General features: G+C 51.3%; 10 protein-coding genes across 10 annotated transcripts; 3 read left to right on the top strand and 7 right to left on the bottom strand.

Annotated features, from left to right (window-relative positions):
* Positions 1-2036: 2036 nt before the first annotated feature.
* Positions 2037-2846, bottom strand: JKF63_01169 (uncharacterized protein; the record flags this gene model as incomplete). The annotated part of the gene is made up of 1 exon (XM_067897217.1): positions 2037-2846. One exon carries the CDS (start codon positions 2844-2846, stop codon positions 2037-2039), a length of 810 nt encoding a protein of 269 aa, XP_067753374.1.
* A 1419-nt stretch (positions 2847-4265) lies between these two features.
* JKF63_01168 (uncharacterized protein) lies at positions 4266-5678 on the bottom strand (the record flags this gene model as incomplete). The annotated part of the gene is made up of 1 exon (XM_067897216.1): positions 4266-5678. The coding sequence occupies one exon, from the start codon at positions 5676-5678 to the stop codon at positions 4266-4268; it is 1413 nt and encodes a 470-aa protein (XP_067753373.1).
* Positions 5679-6781: 1103 nt separating this feature from the next.
* JKF63_01167 (uncharacterized protein) lies at positions 6782-7780 on the bottom strand (the record flags this gene model as incomplete). The annotated part of the gene is made up of 1 exon (XM_067897215.1): positions 6782-7780. One exon carries the CDS (start codon positions 7778-7780, stop codon positions 6782-6784), a length of 999 nt encoding a protein of 332 aa, XP_067753372.1.
* A 1182-nt stretch (positions 7781-8962) lies between these two features.
* On the bottom strand, positions 8963-10621 carry JKF63_01166 (uncharacterized protein; the record flags this gene model as incomplete). The annotated part of the gene is made up of 1 exon (XM_067897214.1): positions 8963-10621. One exon carries the CDS (start codon positions 10619-10621, stop codon positions 8963-8965), a length of 1659 nt encoding a protein of 552 aa, XP_067753371.1.
* A 460-nt stretch (positions 10622-11081) lies between these two features.
* JKF63_01165 (uncharacterized protein) lies at positions 11082-11714 on the bottom strand (the record flags this gene model as incomplete). The annotated part of the gene is made up of 1 exon (XM_067897213.1): positions 11082-11714. One exon carries the CDS (start codon positions 11712-11714, stop codon positions 11082-11084), a length of 633 nt encoding a protein of 210 aa, XP_067753370.1.
* Positions 11715-12191: 477 nt separating this feature from the next.
* On the bottom strand, positions 12192-12935 carry JKF63_01164 (uncharacterized protein; the record flags this gene model as incomplete). The annotated part of the gene is made up of 1 exon (XM_067897212.1): positions 12192-12935. One exon carries the CDS (start codon positions 12933-12935, stop codon positions 12192-12194), a length of 744 nt encoding a protein of 247 aa, XP_067753369.1.
* Positions 12936-13643: 708 nt separating this feature from the next.
* JKF63_01163 (uncharacterized protein) lies at positions 13644-14066 on the bottom strand (the record flags this gene model as incomplete). Its single annotated transcript, XM_067897211.1, has 1 exon — positions 13644-14066. The coding sequence occupies one exon, from the start codon at positions 14064-14066 to the stop codon at positions 13644-13646; it is 423 nt and encodes a 140-aa protein (XP_067753368.1).
* Positions 14067-15453: 1387 nt separating this feature from the next.
* On the top strand, positions 15454-16857 carry JKF63_01162 (uncharacterized protein; the record flags this gene model as incomplete). The annotated part of the gene is made up of 1 exon (XM_067897210.1): positions 15454-16857. The coding sequence occupies one exon, from the start codon at positions 15454-15456 to the stop codon at positions 16855-16857; it is 1404 nt and encodes a 467-aa protein (XP_067753367.1).
* A 388-nt stretch (positions 16858-17245) lies between these two features.
* JKF63_01161 (uncharacterized protein) lies at positions 17246-17539 on the top strand (the record flags this gene model as incomplete). The annotated part of the gene is made up of 1 exon (XM_067897209.1): positions 17246-17539. The coding sequence occupies one exon, from the start codon at positions 17246-17248 to the stop codon at positions 17537-17539; it is 294 nt and encodes a 97-aa protein (XP_067753366.1).
* A 553-nt stretch (positions 17540-18092) lies between these two features.
* JKF63_01160 (uncharacterized protein) lies at positions 18093-21581 on the top strand (the record flags this gene model as incomplete). Its single annotated transcript, XM_067897208.1, has 1 exon — positions 18093-21581. One exon carries the CDS (start codon positions 18093-18095, stop codon positions 21579-21581), a length of 3489 nt encoding a protein of 1162 aa, XP_067753365.1.
* Between the last annotated feature and the right edge of the window lie 562 nt (positions 21582-22143).

Raw genomic sequence — 22143 nt, 5'->3', positions numbered from 1 at the left:
GCCGACCTCAAATTATGCGCCACGCTTTACCGCTTGCGTGAAATTTTGTGCGGCCGTGCCCCGTGAGAGAGCGTATTTCTGTGTGTGTAGATGTGTGTATATGTGCGCACGTTACGCACGTACTATGAAATGCATGTATTTTTCTGTTGTGTGATTTACATGTAAGTAGGTGATCTTTGAAAGTCTGGGTGTACACGTACAAAATTAGGTGCGCTCGCGGGGGGAGGGGGGGGGAGGGAGGCCAGATGCGTAAGAGCGCTGTGCCTGCGCACAACCTTCAGATCAGAAGGGTGTCTGTGACAGGGGAGGTAAAACGAAAGGCAAAAGGAGAGAAAAAAAGCTGGGGTGGGTACGGGAGGGATGACGAGCACAGACACACACACACAAAAAAAAAGAGGTATCAAAAAAAAAAAAGCTACGTCGACGCAAACCACACACGCCGGGGGTGGTGCGCGGTTTAATAAGAGAGAACAAGACAGAATAATGTCGAGAAAATAAGAGAGAACACCGCCGCGCACAACGAGAACGCAGAGAAGGTGAAAAAACGAACGAAAGCGGCAGCGACAAAGGTGGAGAGGTAAGCAGAGTGTCTGTGTGTCTGTCTGTCTGTGGTCCGAAAGCTGACAAGGCACGCCCACGCCCGTAAAACGAAGTCCACGGAAGTAATGTGTGTCGGCTTTGTTCACCCTCCAATATGGGGATTTCAAAAAAAAAAATTGAATTGATAGAGATCAAAAAGAGTGGGAGGGGGGGGGTTGAAGAGAAACCGGGCGTGACCAACAGAGATGAGCCAGATCTACCAGAGAGAAATAATACGTGGAGCTGGTGAGGCAAGGTGAACTAAAAGAGGGAAACGCACGGAAGGAACCGGCTGCTCAACCACATACGGCAGACTCTCAAGACCTTCAAAGACGGCAAATACATGCAACAGCGCTTGTCAGGCGTCAAGTTGTGTGGGGAAGAGGGAAAAGGAGAGCGAAGCGATTCTTGTAAAGAAATACTACAGAATTCACATCTTTGGATGTGTTGTTTTAGCGTATGTTATCGACACATCAATACAAAACGGGAAGAGAGAAACAAGTGCGAGCCCACAAGATGAAAAATTGAGCGTATCACCGTTAGAGAGAGAGATCATCGGATAGGATTGGAAAGGGAGGCGACCATGAAGATCGGAGAAGAGAGAGAGTAATGGAAAACAGAAACGCAGAGACGTGCGGCAAGGAGATTTGCAGAAACAGGATACATTGGAGTGAAAACCGCCAAGGGGAAGGCAGAACCACACGGGGGGGAAGGCAAAAACAGCAACGTGTCTACCCACTGTCACCGCATTCATGGTGCCCTTCTGTTCCCCTGCAGACATTACGCGCCCTCCTCTATGTGCAGCACCGCAAAAAAAAAACCGAGGAGAGGGCGTTGGCGGTGGTAGGAAAGGGGTCAAGTCATGGTCAAGAATAGGCGGCAGACACGTGCACGCTGGCATGCACGCGAACCCGTTCAAGATTATTCTCGGCCAAATACCACCTGCGCAGCCGTTCGGAAGGGGAGTGGGGGGCGGGGGAGGAGAGAGGAGGAGGGGGGGCGGGGGCGATGCAGACGGATGTTGCCTTCTTTGATGCGGCTTTGCACGCGTGTTTATGCTTTAGGTTTCTCTCTTTTTGCTCATCCTCATTCTTAGATACTGTCTGGATGGCCGTGCAGATGTGTGTACGTGTGAAGTCAGAACGCGATCTATGTTTAGCCCGATGCGTGTCTCCCCGTCTCCCTCGCTGGCGCAACACTCGAGAGTGATGGTGTGCCCCCCCCCCCTCCCCCCCCCCGAAGGAATAGTTGGGTGACAAGAACCTCGGGGAGGAGAAAAGAGAGAGAGATACAGCTTGCCCACACGCAGAGACACCAGTTGCTCCGCCTTATTAACCGATCAGAAAATCATTAAGACCAAAAGAAAATAGTATGCATGTGCAGGTCTAAGCCACCTGCACAGCACCGGATGTACTACAGCTATAGCCGTACCGAGTGTGCTCGCAGCCTTTAGCGAATCAGCGACGGCGTCGCGCGTTCTTTCCAGGGCGCTTGTTGCCACCTGGGCGGAGATTGCGGGGGCGAGGCGTACGCTGCGCCTTCGAGCGCTTCGCGTCCCTATCACCGTCATCGTCGTCGTTCAGCACGTCTTGCAGGGAACCATTGCCACGGCGCTTCTTGCGCCAGTCACTCAAGCTATCCTGCATGTCGCGCTTGTATTTGGCGCGCTGCCGCAGCACCTCAGCCTGGACCTCCTTGCCATACTTCTTCTGCTCCTTCATGGAGCGGCGGTGCGCCTGAGCCTCAATGCGCGCCTTCGAGGCCTCCATCGCCTGCCGCACGTCATTCATATGCATGTCACTCTTGTACATCTCCGCGTAGTAGTCATCCGGCCGCTTCCAGGGCACGTTTGCCTCTTCCAGAAGGGATATGCCACGCACTACGGAGAGCAGCGTCTGCTGAATAAATGCCTCTTCGCGCTTCGGATCGTCGTCCGCGTTGAGGTCGCTCGGAAGGGAGCGAGTCGACGTGAGAGCCATACGCTCCACCCACTGCGCCGGCTCGCTAAACTCTACGCGGGTGGTGCCAGCAGCGGCAGCAGATGAGCTGGATACTGCGTCGGCTGCTCCCTTCGTGGAGGCCTCTGGTTTCTTCAGGGACGCCTCTTCCACCTCTTCCTCTTCATCAGTATCCAAGTCCTCATCCTCGAAATCCCCCTCCTCTTCCTCAGAGTAGTCCCTGTGGCCCTCTGCATGCGCGGCCCTCTCCTCAGCCCTGCGGCGCAGCAGGCCCTTCTGCTTTCGGGTGGCGATGTCGTAGACGGGCATTGAATCTTCTGCTTGCTGCTTTTCTTATGTATTTTACCTTGGCGAGGTACGTGAGTGAGTGGGGGGGGATCGTTGCGTGTACAAGTACGCGGGGAGTTACTTCTATTCCCTTGGGCGGACGACTCGTTCCTTCTTCTCGGTCACACCTCGGGGTGAAACACAAACACACACACGCACACACACACACACTAGGGAACTGCGCACCAGCGAAGGCGGTATACCTTCTCTGCAGAAAAGGGATATGCGTGCGTGCGTGCGAGTCCATGTGAAGACGGGAGAGACCATAATTTGTAGTGTTGTGGTGTGCGAACGACAGACGGCATCCAACATGAACGAAAACGTCGAGAAAACGTTTTAGTCACATATATAAAGATGGTGAAAAGCGAAGGGGTAGAGAGAGCGGGAGGAGGAGAGGGAGTTGTACCAGCAGGACGACGAAAAGAAATGACATGAAGTCCGCGGCTGTCGTCTCTAGCGGGGGGGGGGGAGGAGGAAGCGAGCATACACTGACGCACCCAATAACTTCTGAGAGAACAAGTAGCGATTGCCCCTTCACATGAGGGGGTGCATGAGGGCGAGGTAGAGTGGCAATGCGGTGCATTCCTGTACTAGGTTGTTGGGATGTGGATGGGCGTGTTGACTCGGGAAACGGGCCTACGATGGCAACAAGATGGACATGAGTGAGCGCAACAAAGGGGAAGTGGTGGCGAACGAGCCCGCACATACACGCGGGAGGGGGAAGGGTAAAAACATACATGATAACACAACCTGAAGCGCAAGTAACAGGGTAATGAAGCGGAATCAGAGATGGGCAAAAGAAAAAGCGAACCAAAGACTGAATGGCCCCCTACGGCCACAGAAAGATAAGGGAGCGACACAGGCAAAAACACATTGAATATACACTGAGCTGACAAGAGCACGTCCACCGGAGAACACACACGGAACAAAAAAGTGAGCGAGAGAAGTTCTGTCGCACATTTCCGAGTGCGTAGCGTTCCCTGAATGTGCATGAGAGCGGTAATGATGGCCTCTCGCAAGTCCAAACAAAAAGATGACGGGCAAAAAAAAAATGGTGCAGCAACGCTTAACAATACCATATATACCCCAGCGCAGACGTCCCGCCAGGGCCCCTCGAGCCTAGACACAGAGAGGGGGGGGGGGAGGGGGCAAGAAAATGGCAAACACAGTGGGCCCAAGAGAAGAGCGGTGCACAACTCTTCCATATGCGCCAAAAAAAAAAAATGCACCCACCACAAAGCAGACGCATGCGGTAAGGAAACAGAGGATGTAGTCCACCAACACGGGCAGTGCTCAACAGGGGTGAGGGGGGGGGGGGGGGGAAGCCCACCATCAAGTGTAACTTATATTGCCCTTTTTCGTTTCACGCACGGATTGACGCGGCCCCACGATGCGGTGGCCTTACGTGCCGGCCCACCCCGTCACCCCATTATCTTCCATGTAGAACTCGTACATAGAGACGACGCGCTCACTTTGGTTAGTGAGGTGAAGCAGAAGCTGCTGCAGATCTTCAATCGTCCTGTTCTTCTCCGAAATGATGTCGTGCACCTTTTGCACCAATTCCTTCATGTCATCTGGGTTCACGTTCGCTCGCTTCAGCAGCTCCGTCAGCTTGGCATCGCGACCGTCCAGCTGCGTCTGCACCAGCTCCAGCTTCTTTTGGATCAGCACACGTCGGAACGCTGATTTGCGCTGTATTTCTTGGAGCATAGCGTTGTATTTCTTCAAGATGATATCGCGGTCCTCAACAAGTTTTGCATAACGCTGTGAAAGCACCTCGTGTTCCCAGGAGAGGGTTTGGATTTTCTGGTCGGTATCTTTGACCTGCCGCTTGGCCTCTGCGAGGGCCGCTTTGTCTGCCAGGTAGTTGTCCAGGTCCAACTCGAGGATCTTTTTCTGGCTTTGCAACTTGGCGAGCGGCTCGGTGAGTCTCTTGTTCCGCTTCGCCACTTCGTACATGGCACGCTCATTGTGCGTCTCAGTCCGCTTTCGAGCGTACACCTCATCCTTGAGAGTGCGAATGGTTTCTAAGTTGTTGGAGGTGATCTCGCTAAAGTAGTCTTTGATCTCTTTGAATGTGCGCTCGTGTGTTTCCTTCAGCTCTGCGATGTGCGCCTCCTTACGCTCCTCGATGCGACCCAGCTCTTCTTTCCGGGCCTCGTCCATCTCCTCACGCACACTCTTCAGGAGGTGTTCGTACTTGAGGTGCATCTCCTTGATCTCTCGCTCAAAGTTTGATTGCTGCTCCGCAATTTCCTTGTCTTGCTGGGAAACCAGTGTGCGCTGCTGCTCCAGATGCCGCACCTCCATCTCACGACCCGTCAACTTGGCGTCACGCAAGTTTCGGGCCAGATTGTTCTCTTTCGTGCGGAATTCCTCCTCTCGACTCGTCAGCGCACGCTGCGCCTCTTCCTTCATGGTAGACAACAGAACCTGGTTTTCGTACAACAGGTGACGAATTTTTTGCTTGAATATTTGCTTCTCCACCTCATGTCGCTCCACCTGTTCTGCCTTCTCCTGCTCCTTTTCACGAATCAGCTCCTTGGTGTCCTCAAGTTCCTTCTTTGAGGTGCTCCAGAATGCAATGATGCGGTCACGTTCGAGCTGAAAGTAGTTGCGCGTCGCATTTGTCTTCTGAAGTGCATCGGTGGCCATCCAGATCTCCTTGCCATCCACAGGCGGCGCGGCCGCCTCAGGTAAACTGCTTGCAGCCGCACCACCACCTCGCTTCGCCGTTTTTTGCTGCGAAGCAGCGGCGGCGGCGCCGCCAGAGCCCTTTCCTTTGGGCATCGACTTAGGACGCTTCGACTGCATTCGAAAAAATGGGAAAGCGTCGCACCAAAAACGAATAAGCACCTCCCGTCTGGCTGAGAGGTGTGTGTGTGTGTGTGTGTGTGTGTGTGTGTGCCCCCCCCCCTCTTTGGGGTGTAGATTACAAAATAATGGGAAAAGTTGTCTCACACAGGAGATGGGGTGGTCCCAGGTAGCGACCCTTCCAGTCGCACACTTACGCACACTCGAAGCACCAAAAACAGACACGCCTATCGCTCCGGCCAAGTTTCGATGCTGGGGAGCAAAAGGTGCGTGCTCGGACGCGTGCGTGAGTGTAAGGAGGGGGAGATATAGTGAGTGGTGCAGTGGTGCACCCTGAGAGGAGTACCCCGATGGCGAACAAGAGGGAATTATATCACATGAATAAGGAGAGGGATGCGGATGTGTCTGTACGCGCGTGTGTCCTGATGAACATCTATGCCTCTGCGATAAGGGGGTTCAATCGAGTGTACACGCATCAACAAACACCCAACGCCTCCCTCCTCTCAGAAATGGAGGAGGGGGGCAAGCAGTAGGGGATCCCATACGCACAGCATTATCACACCTTGATAGGAGCAGCGAATGGCGCACACACGCGGGGGAAGAAATGAAGTTGACTCAAATGCCTTGCAGATGCAGTTCAAATATCCACTTCTGCGTTTTGTGTGTGTGTGTGGGTGTGCGTGTGTGTGTGTGTGCGTGTGTGTGTAGCGGGGGAGGAGGGGGGACCCTCTTTTTTTCTTCTCATATCAGACAAGCCTGCGTCACATACGTTCAAGACAACCCCGCTTTAATAAAACGATGCGCATCGATAATATTTTCCATGTCGACGTTAGACGTATTTACAGTAGATACAATTTAAAAAAAAAGGGGGGACTGTTGGGAAAAAGGCGCTCTATTGTTTTGCCTGTGCTTTCTTTTCCCCAACAAGCACACCGAGAGCTAAAAGGTGTTGCCCGCGTGCTTCGCAGTTACACAAACACCAATGACACACAGGCCAGCATAGTCACGGCAATGCTGCTTCGCCTGTAAAGTGCATGGCGGCCCCAATCCCAGTGGGAAGCACGCGCACACGCGCACAGAGCAGATACTCGCGAGAGCTCGCATTATTCACCGAGCTCGCGTAGCGCTTCGGTGGCTGCTTCAGAAGCGTTTTTGTCAGCCAGCGGTGGTGCGACGAACTCGTCCCATGAGGTGTTTTGAATGATGTACCCGCTGAAGTGACGGTCGGTGTACTTGTTCATTTCGCCGCTGGTGTAGCGCTGCTGGACACCGATGTATTGGTTAATGTAGTAGAAGAGGAGATCATCTACTTCTCCGTGGTAGAAGGCCCTGGTGTCGGCGTTGCCTAGTGCCTCCTCGGGGGTAGTCGAACTGACTTCGTTGGAGGTCGAAGTGGAGAGATCGCCCTCCTTCATGCCTCCCTGGTGTACAGGCAGTGGGTGGGACCCGACTTTATCTTTGTGCTCCTCTTGTGCCCTCCTCTTATTCATTTGTGTGATGTACTCGCGCAGAAAAAAGTAAATCGCCTCGACCGTGGCCAGGTAGCTCGGGTCATTGTTTTGAAAGCGCCAAAAAAGCGACGTCTGCGACCTGATGCGCACGTGCTTGAACTTTTTCACCCGCCCATCGCGCGCAATCGCTTTGCTTTGTTGCCACGTGCTATCAATGAAGATGACGTTCTTGTATTGATCAAGATGCTCGATCTCGTGCAGTTCCACACTCTGCTCGCTGGGGTACAAGACCAGCGTGCTCTCTAGCTCCAGCTCCTCCGGCACTGCCGGATACTCTACTATGTGCAAGTCGGGTGAAATGGTCGACGCGGCCAAAGTGGTGCTCTTGCTGCGAAGCTCGTTAGGGTGTAGCACCACGTACACGCTAAGTGGCAAAGCTAGTGGTGGCGGATGGGACTCGGGGTGCACGGTGGTGAGGCAGTCATAGCAATAGAAGAGGCGACGCTTGTGACACTTGGGGCACTCGCGACGATCTTGATCCTCACGGAGGCGGTAGAGAGGAAGAGAAAAGCGCAGGCTCCTAATGAAGGCGTGCACCTTGCGGGCACGCTCATCATTGGAGTCTGTGTATTCACTGCGAGAACGTTTCATGATGAGCTACTCGCGGCTGCCCTCGCTAAGAGCAGGCCTGGATTGGCGTTGTTCCCGTCCCTCCGAATCGTTCGTGATGCTTGTGTGACCCTGTTTCTGTGGGTATGTATACAAAATATGTTTGTGAGCGTTCTCGCTGTTTGACGAGAAAAGTTGGATACGTGAGTGCGACATCGCATCCAATACAGCGATGAAGCACCGCGTGTCGCATGAGAAGGTAAGAACCGTGAATTGACATTGAGCAGTAGTTGAGGGGTAGGCCACAGAATACCGCAAACACATTTCTTCTCTCGCGTCTGTAGGAGACTGCACGTCCGGTGTTTTTCGTTTCTCAGTGCAACAGAAGAACGAAAAACAAAAACATCGTCCTTGGGTGCATACGCAGAGGCTATGTTCTGAGAGAGAGTTGTGGTCGGCCCTCTGTTCTGTAATCCGTGGTGACGGGCCCTTTGCTTCGTTTTCAATGTATCCACTCTGTCAGACAACGCGTGAGTGGACGCCTTGCCTCTCATATGCATTGCACAATCGCACTCAGTGTCGCAGGTCGTTCCGATGCAGCGCCATCCAGGGCCTCACTGCCGACAACAGAGTGACGGTAAATCCCCCCAACACCTCCACACACAAAGTACACGACCTTGTTATCCACCAGATAAGGTTTAGCGCCAGCAGAGAGGGGGGAGGGAGGGAGGGGGAATATAGGGGTCTGCTCAGCTTCCCCAGAAAGCCGGGTAGCGGCCTCTGGTACCCCCTCCCCCTCCCCCATCACGCGCTGAGGCACTTTGTTTTCGTCGCGGAGGTTTACTCCAAACCAAAAAAGAAACAGAAGCTTTGTGAAGAATCACTCGTGAATCGGAACTCGGTTTCTTTGAACTACAAAATAAAAAGGGGGGGATGCGCTTGACTTTCACAAAGCAGCTGTACATGCATTTCTCTCATCTATAGGAGCACAAGATTCTATGCAGCTACGCAACACCAGCATAACAGGGAGGGAGGGAAGACGGGGGGATTCTTCTCCGTTCAAAAGCAAAAATGGCGTCTCAGGTGCTCTGATACCTTTATTGCCTTTGTTCTAATTGGCACAGAAGAAATACTTTTCAAAAAGCAGACACAAACTGCGAGTACGCATCTTGAAGGACAATGAGGAAGATATGAGTGGCAGCTTCATCTATGAGAAAGAGCCCATTACCCCACTGTGCTGAGACTGCACTGCCCATCTGTGGGAGTGTACCAAAGGAATGTGCCATTTGCAGAAAAGGAGCCCGGGTTCACGACGTGAACACCCTTGTAGTGGCACTCCCATTGCTCCGTTGAGTCGCACAGCAACATCGTGTGCGGCAGAATCGGGATGCGCAAAGCGTCATCCACTCGCCACAAAACCGCCTCGTCAATGCTGGGTGACAAGTGCGCCTCATCCAGCAAGGTCTTGGTAACACGTTCAAACGATGTTGTGGCGTCTGTGACGGCGCCACTAGGGGAGGCCCGGTCCAGTGCTGCGCTGGTGGAATCCCTTGCGCGATAGCGGTCCCACGGGAAACGCGACTCGCAGAGCTGGAGATCGTGAAGGAAATTCCGACGGGCAATAATAACTTCGTGCGTGTGGAAGCGCAAGCGGCACGGATTCGGTGCGAGGATAAGCTTTTTTATTCGGCTCTCCATACCCTTGGCGAAATGGGCGGCGATGGGCATTTGCGGCTGAAAACCCTGGAGGGTGGTCATGTCACTGGGGCCTGGGATAAGCACAAACTGGCTATGCTGTGCTGCACTGGGTGCATTGGCAGCAATGCAGCGACTTAGTCCGTCTAGAAGGGTCTGCAAGCGGTCCGAGGCGTCGAAAATGTCAGGCAAGTGAGATGCGTCAGCAAAGTGGAGCGGGACGGAGGAAAAATCTCCGGTAAAAGCAAAAGTAACGTGGCACAGCTCTGATTCGCTTAAGCTCTGCATTCGGTTGAAAAAGCGAGCTAGTTTGTTCATTGTGCCCACCTTATCGAGGTGAACGTGCGCCATGACAATGATCACGGTCTGCAGCTGTTTTTTCTCCTCTCGCAAAGCTGCCACCGAGTCGGACGGTGCCAGCCCGAACAAGTCCATGCCAGAGCCTGTGTCGCGCAGCGTCACCTCCCGCCTCTCTGCGGGCGGGAGATCTACTCGAGCGACATGGAGAAGACCGTTCACCCAGAAGCCGCTCACAACAACCAAGAACCCGTTACCCACGAAGCAGTGCTGCGTGACCCGCGACTGCTCGGTGAGCTTCAGTTGAATTTTACCCCTTAAATCTTCCAAGAACACCTCGCCGTCCCGCACGATCAGGAGCCCAAGCACAGCAATCTGAAGGCTTGGATCGAGACCCTCAAGCGCACAGGTAGGCAGAAGAGCCTGGAGACCGTCATCTAGCACACGATTATCTACCGATTTCTGGTACAGGCCACATCGCAGGCAACGTCGGCGAGCAAGTGCATAGCGTTGATTAAGGCACTGGAGCCGATTCATGGAATCGGAGGACCTGCCTACTTTTAGATCATTAGTGACCTCGTCCACAAAGACTTTGGGGACCAAGTCCATGCGAACGACCTTGACAGAAGATGAGCCGTCGTTGCTGAGGCAACCTCTTATTTTTGCCTCTTGTAAACTGATGACCGCTTCTGCCTTCAACTCATCAACGAGTCGATTGTCAGAGCAATGCTCTCGTATTAAGCCGAACAAGTCACGCAGGAGATCGCGACGGTACTCGTCGCCATTGTCATACTTTTTCAGGAAGCTAGCAAAGAGGTCAACTGCAAATGGCTTCAAGTTGTACTTATACGCCCGCGCAAAGCTCCGTATATCGTCCTTAGGATCCTTCATGGCCTCATTTCATTGCAATAACACTGTTTTTTTTTTTTGTGTGTGTGTGTCTTTTGCTTGATTGGTGAGCTCCTTTAATCCTGTCCCAAAGAGCACAATAATAGAAAATGAAGCGACAATTTTAGGAAACGGGTTAGGCATTTCAGAGCAAGAGAAAAACTGGTATCATGTCGTATCCACCAATGCTTATCCGGGAAGCAGGTGCGGCTGGAAGGGGGCAACGGTACGATGCCTCGCGCTGAAGTGGTGGTGAAAAGTGATGTTTCGAAGAGCACTTCCCTTTTTCGCTCAACCTCCGAACCCTGGGGAAGGAGCAGCTTGCTAAAAATGCCCCAAGAGGCTTCATACCTTTTTTTTGGGGGGGGGTGCTGTTTGTTGATTTTTGAAGGAACGATTGGATTGGTATATTTTGCAATGCGTGAAAAGATGTCGATAGTGAATTTTCCATCGTCTTTGTCATTCATGATTGACTGAAACGCTTCAGTAGCCGCTGCAGCTTCTCCACCTCTCCAACCAAAGTGTTGTTGTCCTTCTGAACCTGCAACATTTGTTGACGCAAAGAGATCAACTCCCCCACTAGCTGCTGATTCCGCCCGTGTGTTGCGTCGGCCCTTGCTCGCTCCCGTGCCAATTCTAGCTCATAATTCACAATTCCCGCCTTCATCTTTTCACTAGACGCTGCATACTCTTCCAACTTGGCAGTGCTTCGCTTCCGGGTTGTTTCCTCCGAAAGATACTGTCGCATTGCCTCTTGAAGCTCCCTCGAACGCTCTTCGTTGGCGTTAGCTCGCTGTGATTCTTCGTGCAAATTGCGAAGCAGGACATTATTTAGCAGGTACGTACCTTTTGCATCTTGCTGGATGCTAAAGCAATAGGCACCGACAACACACGTTAAAGACCAGGCAGCGATTACGCTGCCTTTGGCCGCCGGTGCCAACCACCACGCACGGAGTCGGTTAACGGGGGAAGAAACATCGCGCCACGGTGTAGAGTCCCCTGGAGCCTGTCGATGCGTCCCTTCATGAAATGTTGCCTGCGCATAGCGGTGAAGCTCAGGCTGAATTCCCTGGCTCAGACGTCGACTCTTTTTCATAACCACTGTTCTGTACTGCTCTGGAGCCTATCAGACATAAAGCATGAGTATCAATACAAAATAGTTGTGCGGCAAAATGGTCGTTCGAAAAGGAAACGAAAAATGAAACAGAGGTGAACGAAGGGAGTGCACATAGTCTGAATAGCTTGATGGGTGTACATTTCCGTGTTGCACTCCTTTCAGTGGCACTGAGGAATTCAGCACAACGCAAATCTACAGTAAACACCTGCGGTCTCCAACCTACCCGGTCTCTCTCAGACATTTGATAACGAGGAAGTGATGAATAATTAACAGGCGTTTTGTGACTCCTATGAGTTAGACACGGTAGAGGGAGGAAGGGAACCCCTCAGTTATCGCAAGCCTTACCAGGGCAGTACTCTTTGCAATTTCGTTCCTCACTAGTAGTTCAGCATAATAGACTGTGGATACGAGACCACAAGGAAAGTGCTGAGCACTTGCATTCTGAAAACAGTGTGCTCAAGGCTTCTTTGCCGCCCTAACAATTCCGTTGAGAAAAGCCAAGACGCCCCCTTTCGGATCAGTCTCGGGAACACCGAATGATGCACAGAGTTGCTTGTACGTTTCAGGGTCTTGCAATGCAGCCTCGAGAGCTGCTGCGGCTTGCGCCGCTTGCGGGCTTTTCACGTGAGAGAGAATGTCATTCGACCCTCCACCCTCTCTTGGCAAGTAGCTGGCGAGTTTTCTCTCGTAGTAGGCAGGATCACTGTTCAGCTCCTCGGTCACAACCGAAGACGACAAAACATCGGTCAGCTTCACATCCTTCTTCGACTTGGAAACGGACACCAAAATCTTTTTGAAATCTTCGATGTTGACAGTTGGCCTCTTTTGAATGTTGGCAGTGCGATCTGAAAGGATCCTCTCGAGGCTCAACAAATAGGAGCTGTCTTTCTCCTCCGACTTATCCTGCAGCCAAAAGAAATGCAGCGTTTTTTCATCATTTTCGTTGACTTCGAACAAAAGTACACGACCTGTCTTACACTGTGTCACGAAGCTAACCCTAGTTTTACCGCGTGGTAACAAAATAGGTGCCGACTTCTCCGACTCTGATGCCCAGATCATCTCAACGGTCTGCGTACCAGAAGAAAAAAACGCCAGGTAACCCTTGATCTTTTCCGCTGTTACAACTCCTCCTACATACCTCATTCTGCCTGCGCGAAACTGCAGCTCCGGAGGCTTGCTGAAAACAGGGGGTATAATCATTTTGTAGAAAGTATCAAGCCGGGTGGGGGGTTGGTGATGTTCTTCCACTTACATAAAAAAAGAATCTTCCACAGAATATTCAGGGAGCAGAAAGTGGCGCCGGGAAAGGTAGAAAGGAGGGGCTATTCGTAGAATGACACTGTTAGTTCTAAATCGGCAACATGAGACTTTATGTATTCCTCTACATAAGGGAACTACTACAGAGGGATAAAGAGACCAGAAGCATCAGCAGAGGTGTACAACGTAGAGTTTTACACGCGGCGCGGCCCTTCCCACGACTGTCAAGTACAACCACAAGTCTTTCTGCCCTGGCAAATCTGGATAATAATTATTTTTTTCCTTTGCTAGTTGGGAAGAGAGTCCTGAAGCACGGAGCGAAACCTGAATAGATAAAACTCTGACACTACAATTCACAAGCATACTTTTCTTTGTTGTCCTCCTCTACAATACTATGAAGAGTTGACTTCTCAGCTAAACACATTACTACTGACTAGGGCTAATACATAGCAACAACAACCAAAGAAAAATCGATGCACTTCACACACACACATATGCGGACGAGCAAAAAAAAATACGAGAGAGAGAATGACCAATGAAAGAGCAGCGAGACGAAAAAGTTCTCAACATACACCACGCAGCAAACCAGCCCAGCATCGGGAAAAAAACAGGAAAATATCAAACCACCTCCGCAGGGGAAAAAATCTATTTTCAATATGAGGCCTGCTTCACATACCCCAGCTTTAGTTCAAATGGCAGCCAGTCTAAAGGAGTCGGATCACGAAACGTTGCAGGGCCGTGTGGAGTTGCCATGCTGAATGAGCGCAGACGAGCCCAGCCGGGCATTGGAGTAAGACAGCGATCCTTCACATCTTCGTACGAGATGTGCTCAGTAACTATCACCATATCACGGTACTGCTGATAAGTGGCGACTACTGTGAGGATGGCACACATCATGAAGACGCCAAAACCTAGGCTAACAAGGGGGTACGTATTGCCACCAAAAAGAAAACCCCATTTTTCTACGGAGCCGGCCGCGGTTGAGACCGTGCCATATTCTGTCTTGATATTTCCCAACTGTAATCGAGTCGCCTTGGACAGCATAGGCGCTAGAGAAATCCTTGTTCGCATCATTTTTCTAACATAGCGGGGTTCTTCGGAGAAAAAAACAAATTCGCCTTTGACGTGTGTGTGTGTGAGTGACCTTGTGAGCCGCCACGAAGGTGACGATATGGGTTAGAGGAGGGTGAGAAGGGGAGTACAGTTATACGTCTTTGAGTGCCAAAACAAGTTAAGGGGCAAAGAGAGTATAATACCCGAGACACTCCAGCAGAGAGAGCTGACAACCGATTAAACAACATAGTTACGCGTCTGCAAAGAGTGATGAACTTTGATTGCAAGCCGTGCTCGGTGCCGACACTAGGCTGCAAGCGCGTTCAATTTGAAAGCTTTCCTTCCCGACCTCAAGCAGTTGAATTTACGAGAAACGAAACTTCTTTTGGTTTCATTTTGACCTGGTCGTGCAAACAACCCCCGATGAGGATCACAAGGCGGCTATGTGACAGGGGGAAAAACAGCATTTCTTCACCACAGAACGATTGAGAAAAGCAGATGCATAGCTTGAACATGTACTGGATACACGAGCTCGCCTAGTTTTCTGTGGTGGGCGTGACTGCACTTGGTTTTCCTCCAGGGGCATTTTTTTTCTCCACTTGCGTATGCTGTTTTTTTCGAGGTTGGCGCAATCTTTTCCTTCAACGGTGATCTTTTAAGTGAAACACAACACTTTTACAACGAAGGCTGAGACATGTACAGCAAGTGCCCCATTAAGCGAAGGGGGGCGCGACGCCAGTACCGTGGTTCTGCATGTCGCGTGTGAGTGGGAGGGGGGGGGAGAACGAAGTGCTTCGAGGCCCCCCCCTTTTTCCGCCGACTCGTTTTCCTCTTTCCCACACGATCACCTCGCTGAGAGAAACGGTCAAATCCATTTTTGTGCTTGTGAAGTGCGAAGCCCAACAATGGGGTTGCGCATATCCGGGGAGGGGCGGTTTCTGTTCACAGCCCCCCCCCCCGGAATCTGTCAAGGTGAGAACAATGGTGTGCCAGAGACAACTTGAACCGCGGCGTGCAGGCAGCAGCACAAAACTAATCCCTCTAGGAGGTGGATCAGCTTGGCAGTAGAGCTGGAACAAAAAAGGAGGAATGTTCCTGTGAGCCTCTAAGAAAAAGTCTTCTCGCTGCATGCACAATATTCGCAAGAGCTGAGGAACTCGTGGCCGTTGGCACCACCTTTTTTGTTGCCAAGGTGGGGTTACCGCTTTATCAGCCGCTCAATAACCGATTAAACGTCTTTGCACGTTTAGGAGCGTTCTTTTTTGTGTGTTCCTCGTTCGCCAATGCATTGAGCTGCTCATCATGTCTCTTTTTTTTTTTACACCAGCCGCCTCTCTTCTTTGTTTTTGCTGTTGTTGACTCTGCAGTTTTCATTGAACTGCTCACAACAGCCCCCCCCCGAATTGGGATGGCCGCACAAATCCTGCACGCAGTGGCGGCTATCGCCGCGGGTGTGCTGCTTCTCGCTACCTTGAGAGTGAACGGACTAAAAGTGGCGTTTATTTCTTCAGGAGTGCCGTCGGACTTGCTTCAGATCGCATCTATTGTGAGAGCAGCCCATCAGAGAAACCATTCCGCAACAGTTCTCGTAGACACACTTGAACTCAGCGGCTGCGAAGAGGTTTTCGGCGACTCCGTTTGCACTCCCGTCACTTGCTCTCCGGGAGGGTGCCACCACAAAAAGGCAAATTTTTCAACAGCCTTGCGCATTGCTTTGCACAAACGAAAGTTTTTCCCTGATGTTGTCTTGTCAAGCGCCTTTATCTTGGAAGCAGATCAGGCCTGTGAGCAACTAGGTGTCCCCCTTCTAATTCTGTCAGGTAGAGCCCATGACGTGCTAAGCATTCGCACGACATCGCCTCCCTTCCTTCCTTTTGCCTTGGGGAGGAGGTACCCAATCCTCGAGACAGTGGTAAGTGCTTTCCAGGGTCTTTCCGCCTCTCTGTGGGACCTTACGAGCTCTGGTATGGCGCAAAGTCCTCAGATGACCCGACATGTTATCACTCAAGGGATTCTAGGCTTCGATATTACAGGCCCCATGTGCCCCAATGTACACCCAATCGGTTTTTTTAGGGGTGACGGTGAAGTCTTTGCAAAAGGTGCTTTCTCGGGAATTGACCCATATATTGAGGGCTGTGGAGGTCGGTTCATCTACGCAAGCCTCCCGCCGGAAAGCAGCGCTCATAGGCAGCAGTTTCATAGCGCTCTCCGAGCAGTCTCGAACGAAACGAATGCTTGTGTCCTTTGGCACACACCACTCACTGAAGCCCCACTGAGATACCGGCGATTTCCCGAAGATCAACGTGTGAAGGTCACTGATGATGGGTACGCAGCTCCCACTTATGTGTTGCACCGCTACAAGCCTATTCTTGTGATCTCGCACAAAGTCAACGAAATCCTGTACGATTCTGTTCTAGCCGAATCACCGATCGTTTACGTGGGAGGCAACCGTGTTTCCTGCTCACAGTTGTCGAGCACCGGCATTCTGGCATGCACATCATCTTTACTTACCTCTGACATCTTATCAGCGGTTCGCTCTGTGTATAACGTCTCATCTGTGCGCGAACGGGTACGAGTCGCACGACGGATGAGCTTTCTGATGGGTGGTGCTCAAAAGACTGTTGAGGTTGCAGAGCTCGTGGCTGCTTTAGGCTCGGACAACATGGACTTTGTGTGCGATCGAAACATTCTTCTTTCACCGTTTGGCTACGACGGAAGCGTTGCTCTATGCATGACCTTTTTTGTTGGTCTTGTGTTTATTTTGAGTTTTCATTGCTGCCAGATTTCGTTGAAGTGGTATGGGGTAAGGTAGGTATCTTGAAACGGGGCGCCAGCTGTACATCATCATATTTCAATTTAGAATTATCGACCACCACTTTGAATCAGATCGTCCAGCTTCATGATTCCTCATTTCTGTGCACCCGTTTCCTTTTAGTTAACAGAGGATACCGATATGCAGCTGGTCGACTCGCGAACATAGCTTTATATGATGGCCGCCTCTTCCTGGAGTCTGTAGAATGCTACGGAAAAAGAAATGCCATGATATATTCCTTGTTTGTCGCTCCATGCCTACTCACCTCCTTTTTTTCTACCTTTGTGACCACATTTGTCTAGAATATCGTAGCTGTTTTCACGAACTTCTCTTCAGCGAACATAGAGCTACTCATCACCGTTTCATACCTTACAGCACTCGCAAAACCATGTCAGAAATTGAAGAAACGTTTCAGCGTATTGGCCAGCGGCCAAACGTAACTGGCATCATTGTAGCGGACAATGAGGGCACTCCCATCAGAAGCACGATTGAAGACACTGCAGTTCAGAACCAGTATGCACACCTCATTACGTCACTTGCTGCCAAAGCACGTCATTGCGTTCGAGACTTAGACCCGACAAATGATCTTTGTTTTCTACGCATCCGCTCCAAGAAGAACGAAATCATGGTGGCACCGGACAAGGATTTCATCCTGATTGTTATTCAGAACATTGCCGTGTAACTGCAGTGCATGAGCATACTCCCATGATGACGAGAAGAGGGGCCTTTCAAATGTAAATACTTTTTTTCCAAAAATGTACCTAAACGAGGGGCAAATAATAATAATGTGACTAGCGAAGAGAGGGTGATCCTACCATGCATTTAATGTTGCTTTCGCGAGGAGAAGCACCCATAGTCATGCGAAAAGACCGCTTGACACATGGTATTCGTCTCGCGGCACAGCTTTAGGCTTTCTCCCGCGCTTGTATGGCTGGTTGGCATCTCGGCTTCACTTACCACCATCGAACCCGCGCCATCATCTCCGCTACCTTCATGGAGCAGATTTTTACTGCAACTCTATCTTTCCATCCTCTTCTGCCTTTTCTCTTTCCCGACTTACATACCCCCAAGCTGCGAGTGCCGCAGCTTACCAGCTTTTGGTTGTAGAATAAAAGCCGTTGGCTCAAGCGCATACTTACAAACACAAGAAGAAAAAAAAGGCACCAGGAACCTGGTGCACATACATATACGCTGCCGGGCGCAACGGGGGGAAGGAAACACATAACGACCTCACAATGCTTTCCGTTTTGGATGTGGCAAAACACGTCTTCTGGAATGACACCTCCTTTAACAGAAAACTGCTACCCTCGGAGGCTGCGCTGGAAAAATGCAGCTACACCATTGCTGACCTGGCGACTATGACAGGCAAGGAGCGGATCTCGGTCTTCAAGCAGTGTGGGATTGACCCCTCCCTATTTCCTCTCTTCTTGAGGTCTCTGCAGCACATTACTGCTCATCACGGAACGGGCAAAATCGACGACAATTACATGATTCATCGACATCTGAGTGCACACCAGTGGAGTCCATTCTTCGCTAACACTCCTCTTTTAGGCTATGCATGTGTCAATAGTTTGCCATACTGCGAACAGCTCCCCCCCGCGGTGCTGCAGCCAAACGACGATTCAGCTGAGCTGGAAAGGTATGTGACTTCTCATTCCCGCTACAATGGCCTGCTTAATCAAGGTGCGACCTGCTACCTGAACTCGCTCCTCCAAGCTCTTTTTCACATTAAAGCATTTAGAGCCATTATCTATCACATGCCAACCAAAGATGAAGCGGAGCAGCACGCCGGCCTAGACTCGCCAGTACCCAGAAGCATCCCATATGCCATGCAGCGGCTCTTTTGCCACTTGCAGATGTCGACTCGTGCTGTTGGCACACGCGAACTTACTGAATCGTTTGGGTGGGGTGCATCCGATAGCTTCATCCAGCACGATGTGCATGAGCTGACGCGGGTTCTTCTGGACAACTTGGAGGAGAAACTGAATGCCCAACAGGGTGAAACGGAGAACCCCAATCCGAAGGAGAATGCAATTCATCGTCTCTTTACAGGCTGTTTGGAGAGTTACATCAAAGTTGAGGAAGCGAACTACTACGGTGCTCGTGAAGAGCCGTTTTACGACCTGCAGCTCGTTGTAAAGAACAAGAAGAATATTTACTCGAGCTTCGACGCCTTTTTTCAGGTGGAGGTGCTGGACGGAAAAAATAAGTACTGTCTAGAAAGCAATGGGAAAAAGTCTTATCATCGTGCTGAGAAGGGTGTGCGATTCAAAACAATCCCTCCCATCCTTCTTCTGCACCTTGCGCGCTTCGATTACGACATTCACCACGGCGAGACTAAGGTGCTCACGCGCTGGGACTACTACAACACTCTAGATCTGTCGCGTTACATGCCGATGTCTCCTCCGACGGAAACACATTACACTCTGTGTAGCGTGCTGGTACACTCCGGGTCGAACACAGGATTTGGTCACTATTTTTGCTTTCTACTGTGCTCTGGCGCATGGTACAAATTCAACGACGAGGCGGTTACCCCGGCTAGGCTGAAGGAAGTGTTTGGTGACAACTTTGGCGGCTTCAAGCTCAACTACTGGGGCTCTGAGATACCAAACACCGCCAACGCGTACATGCTAGTTTACATCCGCACAAGCGAAATGAGCTCCATTTTATGCCCGATAGCCAGCGATGACGTCCCAGAACATGTCGTCCAGCAGCTACAGAGAGAGCTTATTGAAAAAAGGCGTCTCGTTAAGGAACAGGCGGAAGACTACCTCTACGGACGGGTGCATTTCATTGTGCCGAGCGACATTGCTGATCAGAATGAGTACCTTACGTCATGCCGGCCAGCGGCGCAGAAGTTTCCCTCGCAGAAGACGCTCCGCGTTCCACTCGAGGCTGAAGCCTTGCCGGCTTTTCAGGAGTTTGTGACAAAGCAGCTAGGTTTCGACCCCGAACAGCAGCTGCTGTGGTTTGCCTCGCCGCGCACCGGTGGCTCAGAGTTCCGTCTTTCGAAGCAGGTCAAGGCGAGTATGAAAGTTCGACAGATCTTACAAAACGAAAAAGAGTGCTGCGTGCTTGTCACCACCCCATCAACTGCCGCAGTGATGGAACTTGACCAGGGCTCTACACACCGCGAGTATGGGGTGTTTCATCACAAACTGTACGACCAGCTCCAGCTCAAGATTTTTTTTCTAGGCTGTACCGTGCTGCACCGTGATCCGAACGGGAACACAAAAAAGGCCCTCGAAAGCATGGAGTCACATGTGCGAGCTCTCATTGCCGATTTGCCCGACTTGACGAAGCAGCACCATGGGCATCATCTGAAGAATCTGCCGGAAGGCAAGCAGGCACTGTCTACGAAGCGGAGTGTCACCTCTCTTGAAACCAACAAGTCGCACCAAGACCTCGTCTTCAGAGATGAGGCAGAGGCGGCTTCGGTGAAACGTGGTATGCCACAAGAGGCGTTGGAGGTGGTGCGCGAAACTGCAGCGCGCGAGTTTTTGCCATGCGACGAGCTCCACTCGGGTGACATTCTGATCTGGAAACTCAGCACACCAAACGAGAATCCCGCCAACATTTTCTACCCCGATATTCAGAGCTTTCAGCACTTCCTCTTGCACCGAATCCCTCTTGAATTGAAACTGAACCGCTACCCAGATTATCCTCTCCTACTCGCGACCGAGCTTGCAGAAGACATGACCTACGAGCAGCTCCAGCGGTACACGGCACGGCTCATAGGGGACATAGAGAACTACGACCGAATCCGCTTCACTCGTCACAACCCTGAAACGGAGTTGCCCTACTTCATGAAAGGTAAAAAGCAGGATCGTGGAACCTTGGCGAAACTGTTGATGCCTGCCAGCTCGCGGGCTTCCACTCGATCCAAGTACCTCTACTACGAGTACTGCAAGTACACTGTCACTGAAATCGAGAATGCACACTCGCTGGAGTTTAAGCTGTATGCTGACAACGTCAAGGTAGTCTCGACGCACTGGATTCTGTTGCCGCTTGATCTTCCTATCACGGCAGACCTGCTCTTCCCCGCCTGTGTGCGCGAGATTCAAAAAGACTACGAAGCTGGTCTCTGTGCGGGGGTGGCGGCGCTGCTCAAGGAAGATCCAGAAAGCACAGCCAACAGCTCTACAATTGCCTTCGTGAAGCGTATCATGGAAATGGACTGCGAGAAAGCACACGAGTGGCTGCGTCTGGTTGACGTGTGGCGCGGTCGTGTGTACAACATACTGGACAAGAATCATGCACTTGTTTTTGAGCACCACACATTTGAAGAAAGTGCGGAATATCGTATTGAACACCTTCCCCTTCCCATTCCGGGTGCCCCCCTGTCGGACCAGGGTGTATTTCAGATACATCACTTCACCACGGTGCGCCAACGCAACGACGCTATCGAAACGCACAGCGAGCCCTTCAGTATGTACGTCCATTTCCACGAAACATCGAATCAGCTGCTACGCCGAGTCGCCGCTAAGCTAGAGATGATCTACGCCGCCGTTCAGGATTGGAAAGTGTGTCTAGTGAAAGAGAGTCGCGTGGAAGTGATTCCGCCGGACGATCTGATGGGAATTCACATTATGAACTTCTGTCCTGCAGAGTGCTACAGGCCGAATCAAATAGAGCCGTCGAAGGCGGCATTCATTGGACTGGAGCATGCCTCGCTCTCCAAGCGAACGGGTAAACGGGAAGACAAGGTCCTGATCCTCAACTGAGTGCATACGCACACACACACATACACATATACACACGTGCATTCACCCCCCTCTCTTATTTGCTCCACTTCTTGGCCCCAAAGGCCACACAAAAGGCGTTCTCCTCGGAAGAAAAAGTCACAGCTTCTATGTCTGGGTGGTTTGGGTTATCTCGTACGTGGTGATGGTCTGCGGGTGTATCTAATTTTATTTGTATATCCTCCTGTCTCTGGAGGGTTTCTCTGATTTTTTTCATTCCCTGGGTGTTCTTCTCTTTCTACACTGCTATTTTTTTTTTTTTTCTGTCGTGCTTCTGTGTTTTTCTCGCTTACGGACGTACCATGCCTGCCCTCCCCCCTTCCCCGGTAACACACACGCACACGCACAAGCCCAAAGTCGCTAATACTTGAATACTCAACTTTCTCTGCCGTCTTTTTTTTTGCTACTTTTGTTTGTCTCTTCAGTGCGACTCTCTACACTTTCTCGCACCTCTTCCGTTTAAAGTGCATGATTCGTAGACGCGCCTATATGTGCGCTCGTGTGCGTATGTGTTCGTCTGTGCATGAGACTTCGGGCAAGGGGG

This window comes from Porcisia hertigi, chromosome 35, assembly GCF_017918235.1.
Source record: "Porcisia hertigi strain C119 chromosome 35, whole genome shotgun sequence".
In the NCBI taxonomy this organism is placed as follows: Eukaryota; Euglenozoa; class Kinetoplastea; order Trypanosomatida; family Trypanosomatidae; genus Porcisia; species Porcisia hertigi.
The sequence above is the reverse complement of the archived record's forward strand: the minus strand, read 5'-3'. Positions and strand labels throughout refer to the sequence as shown.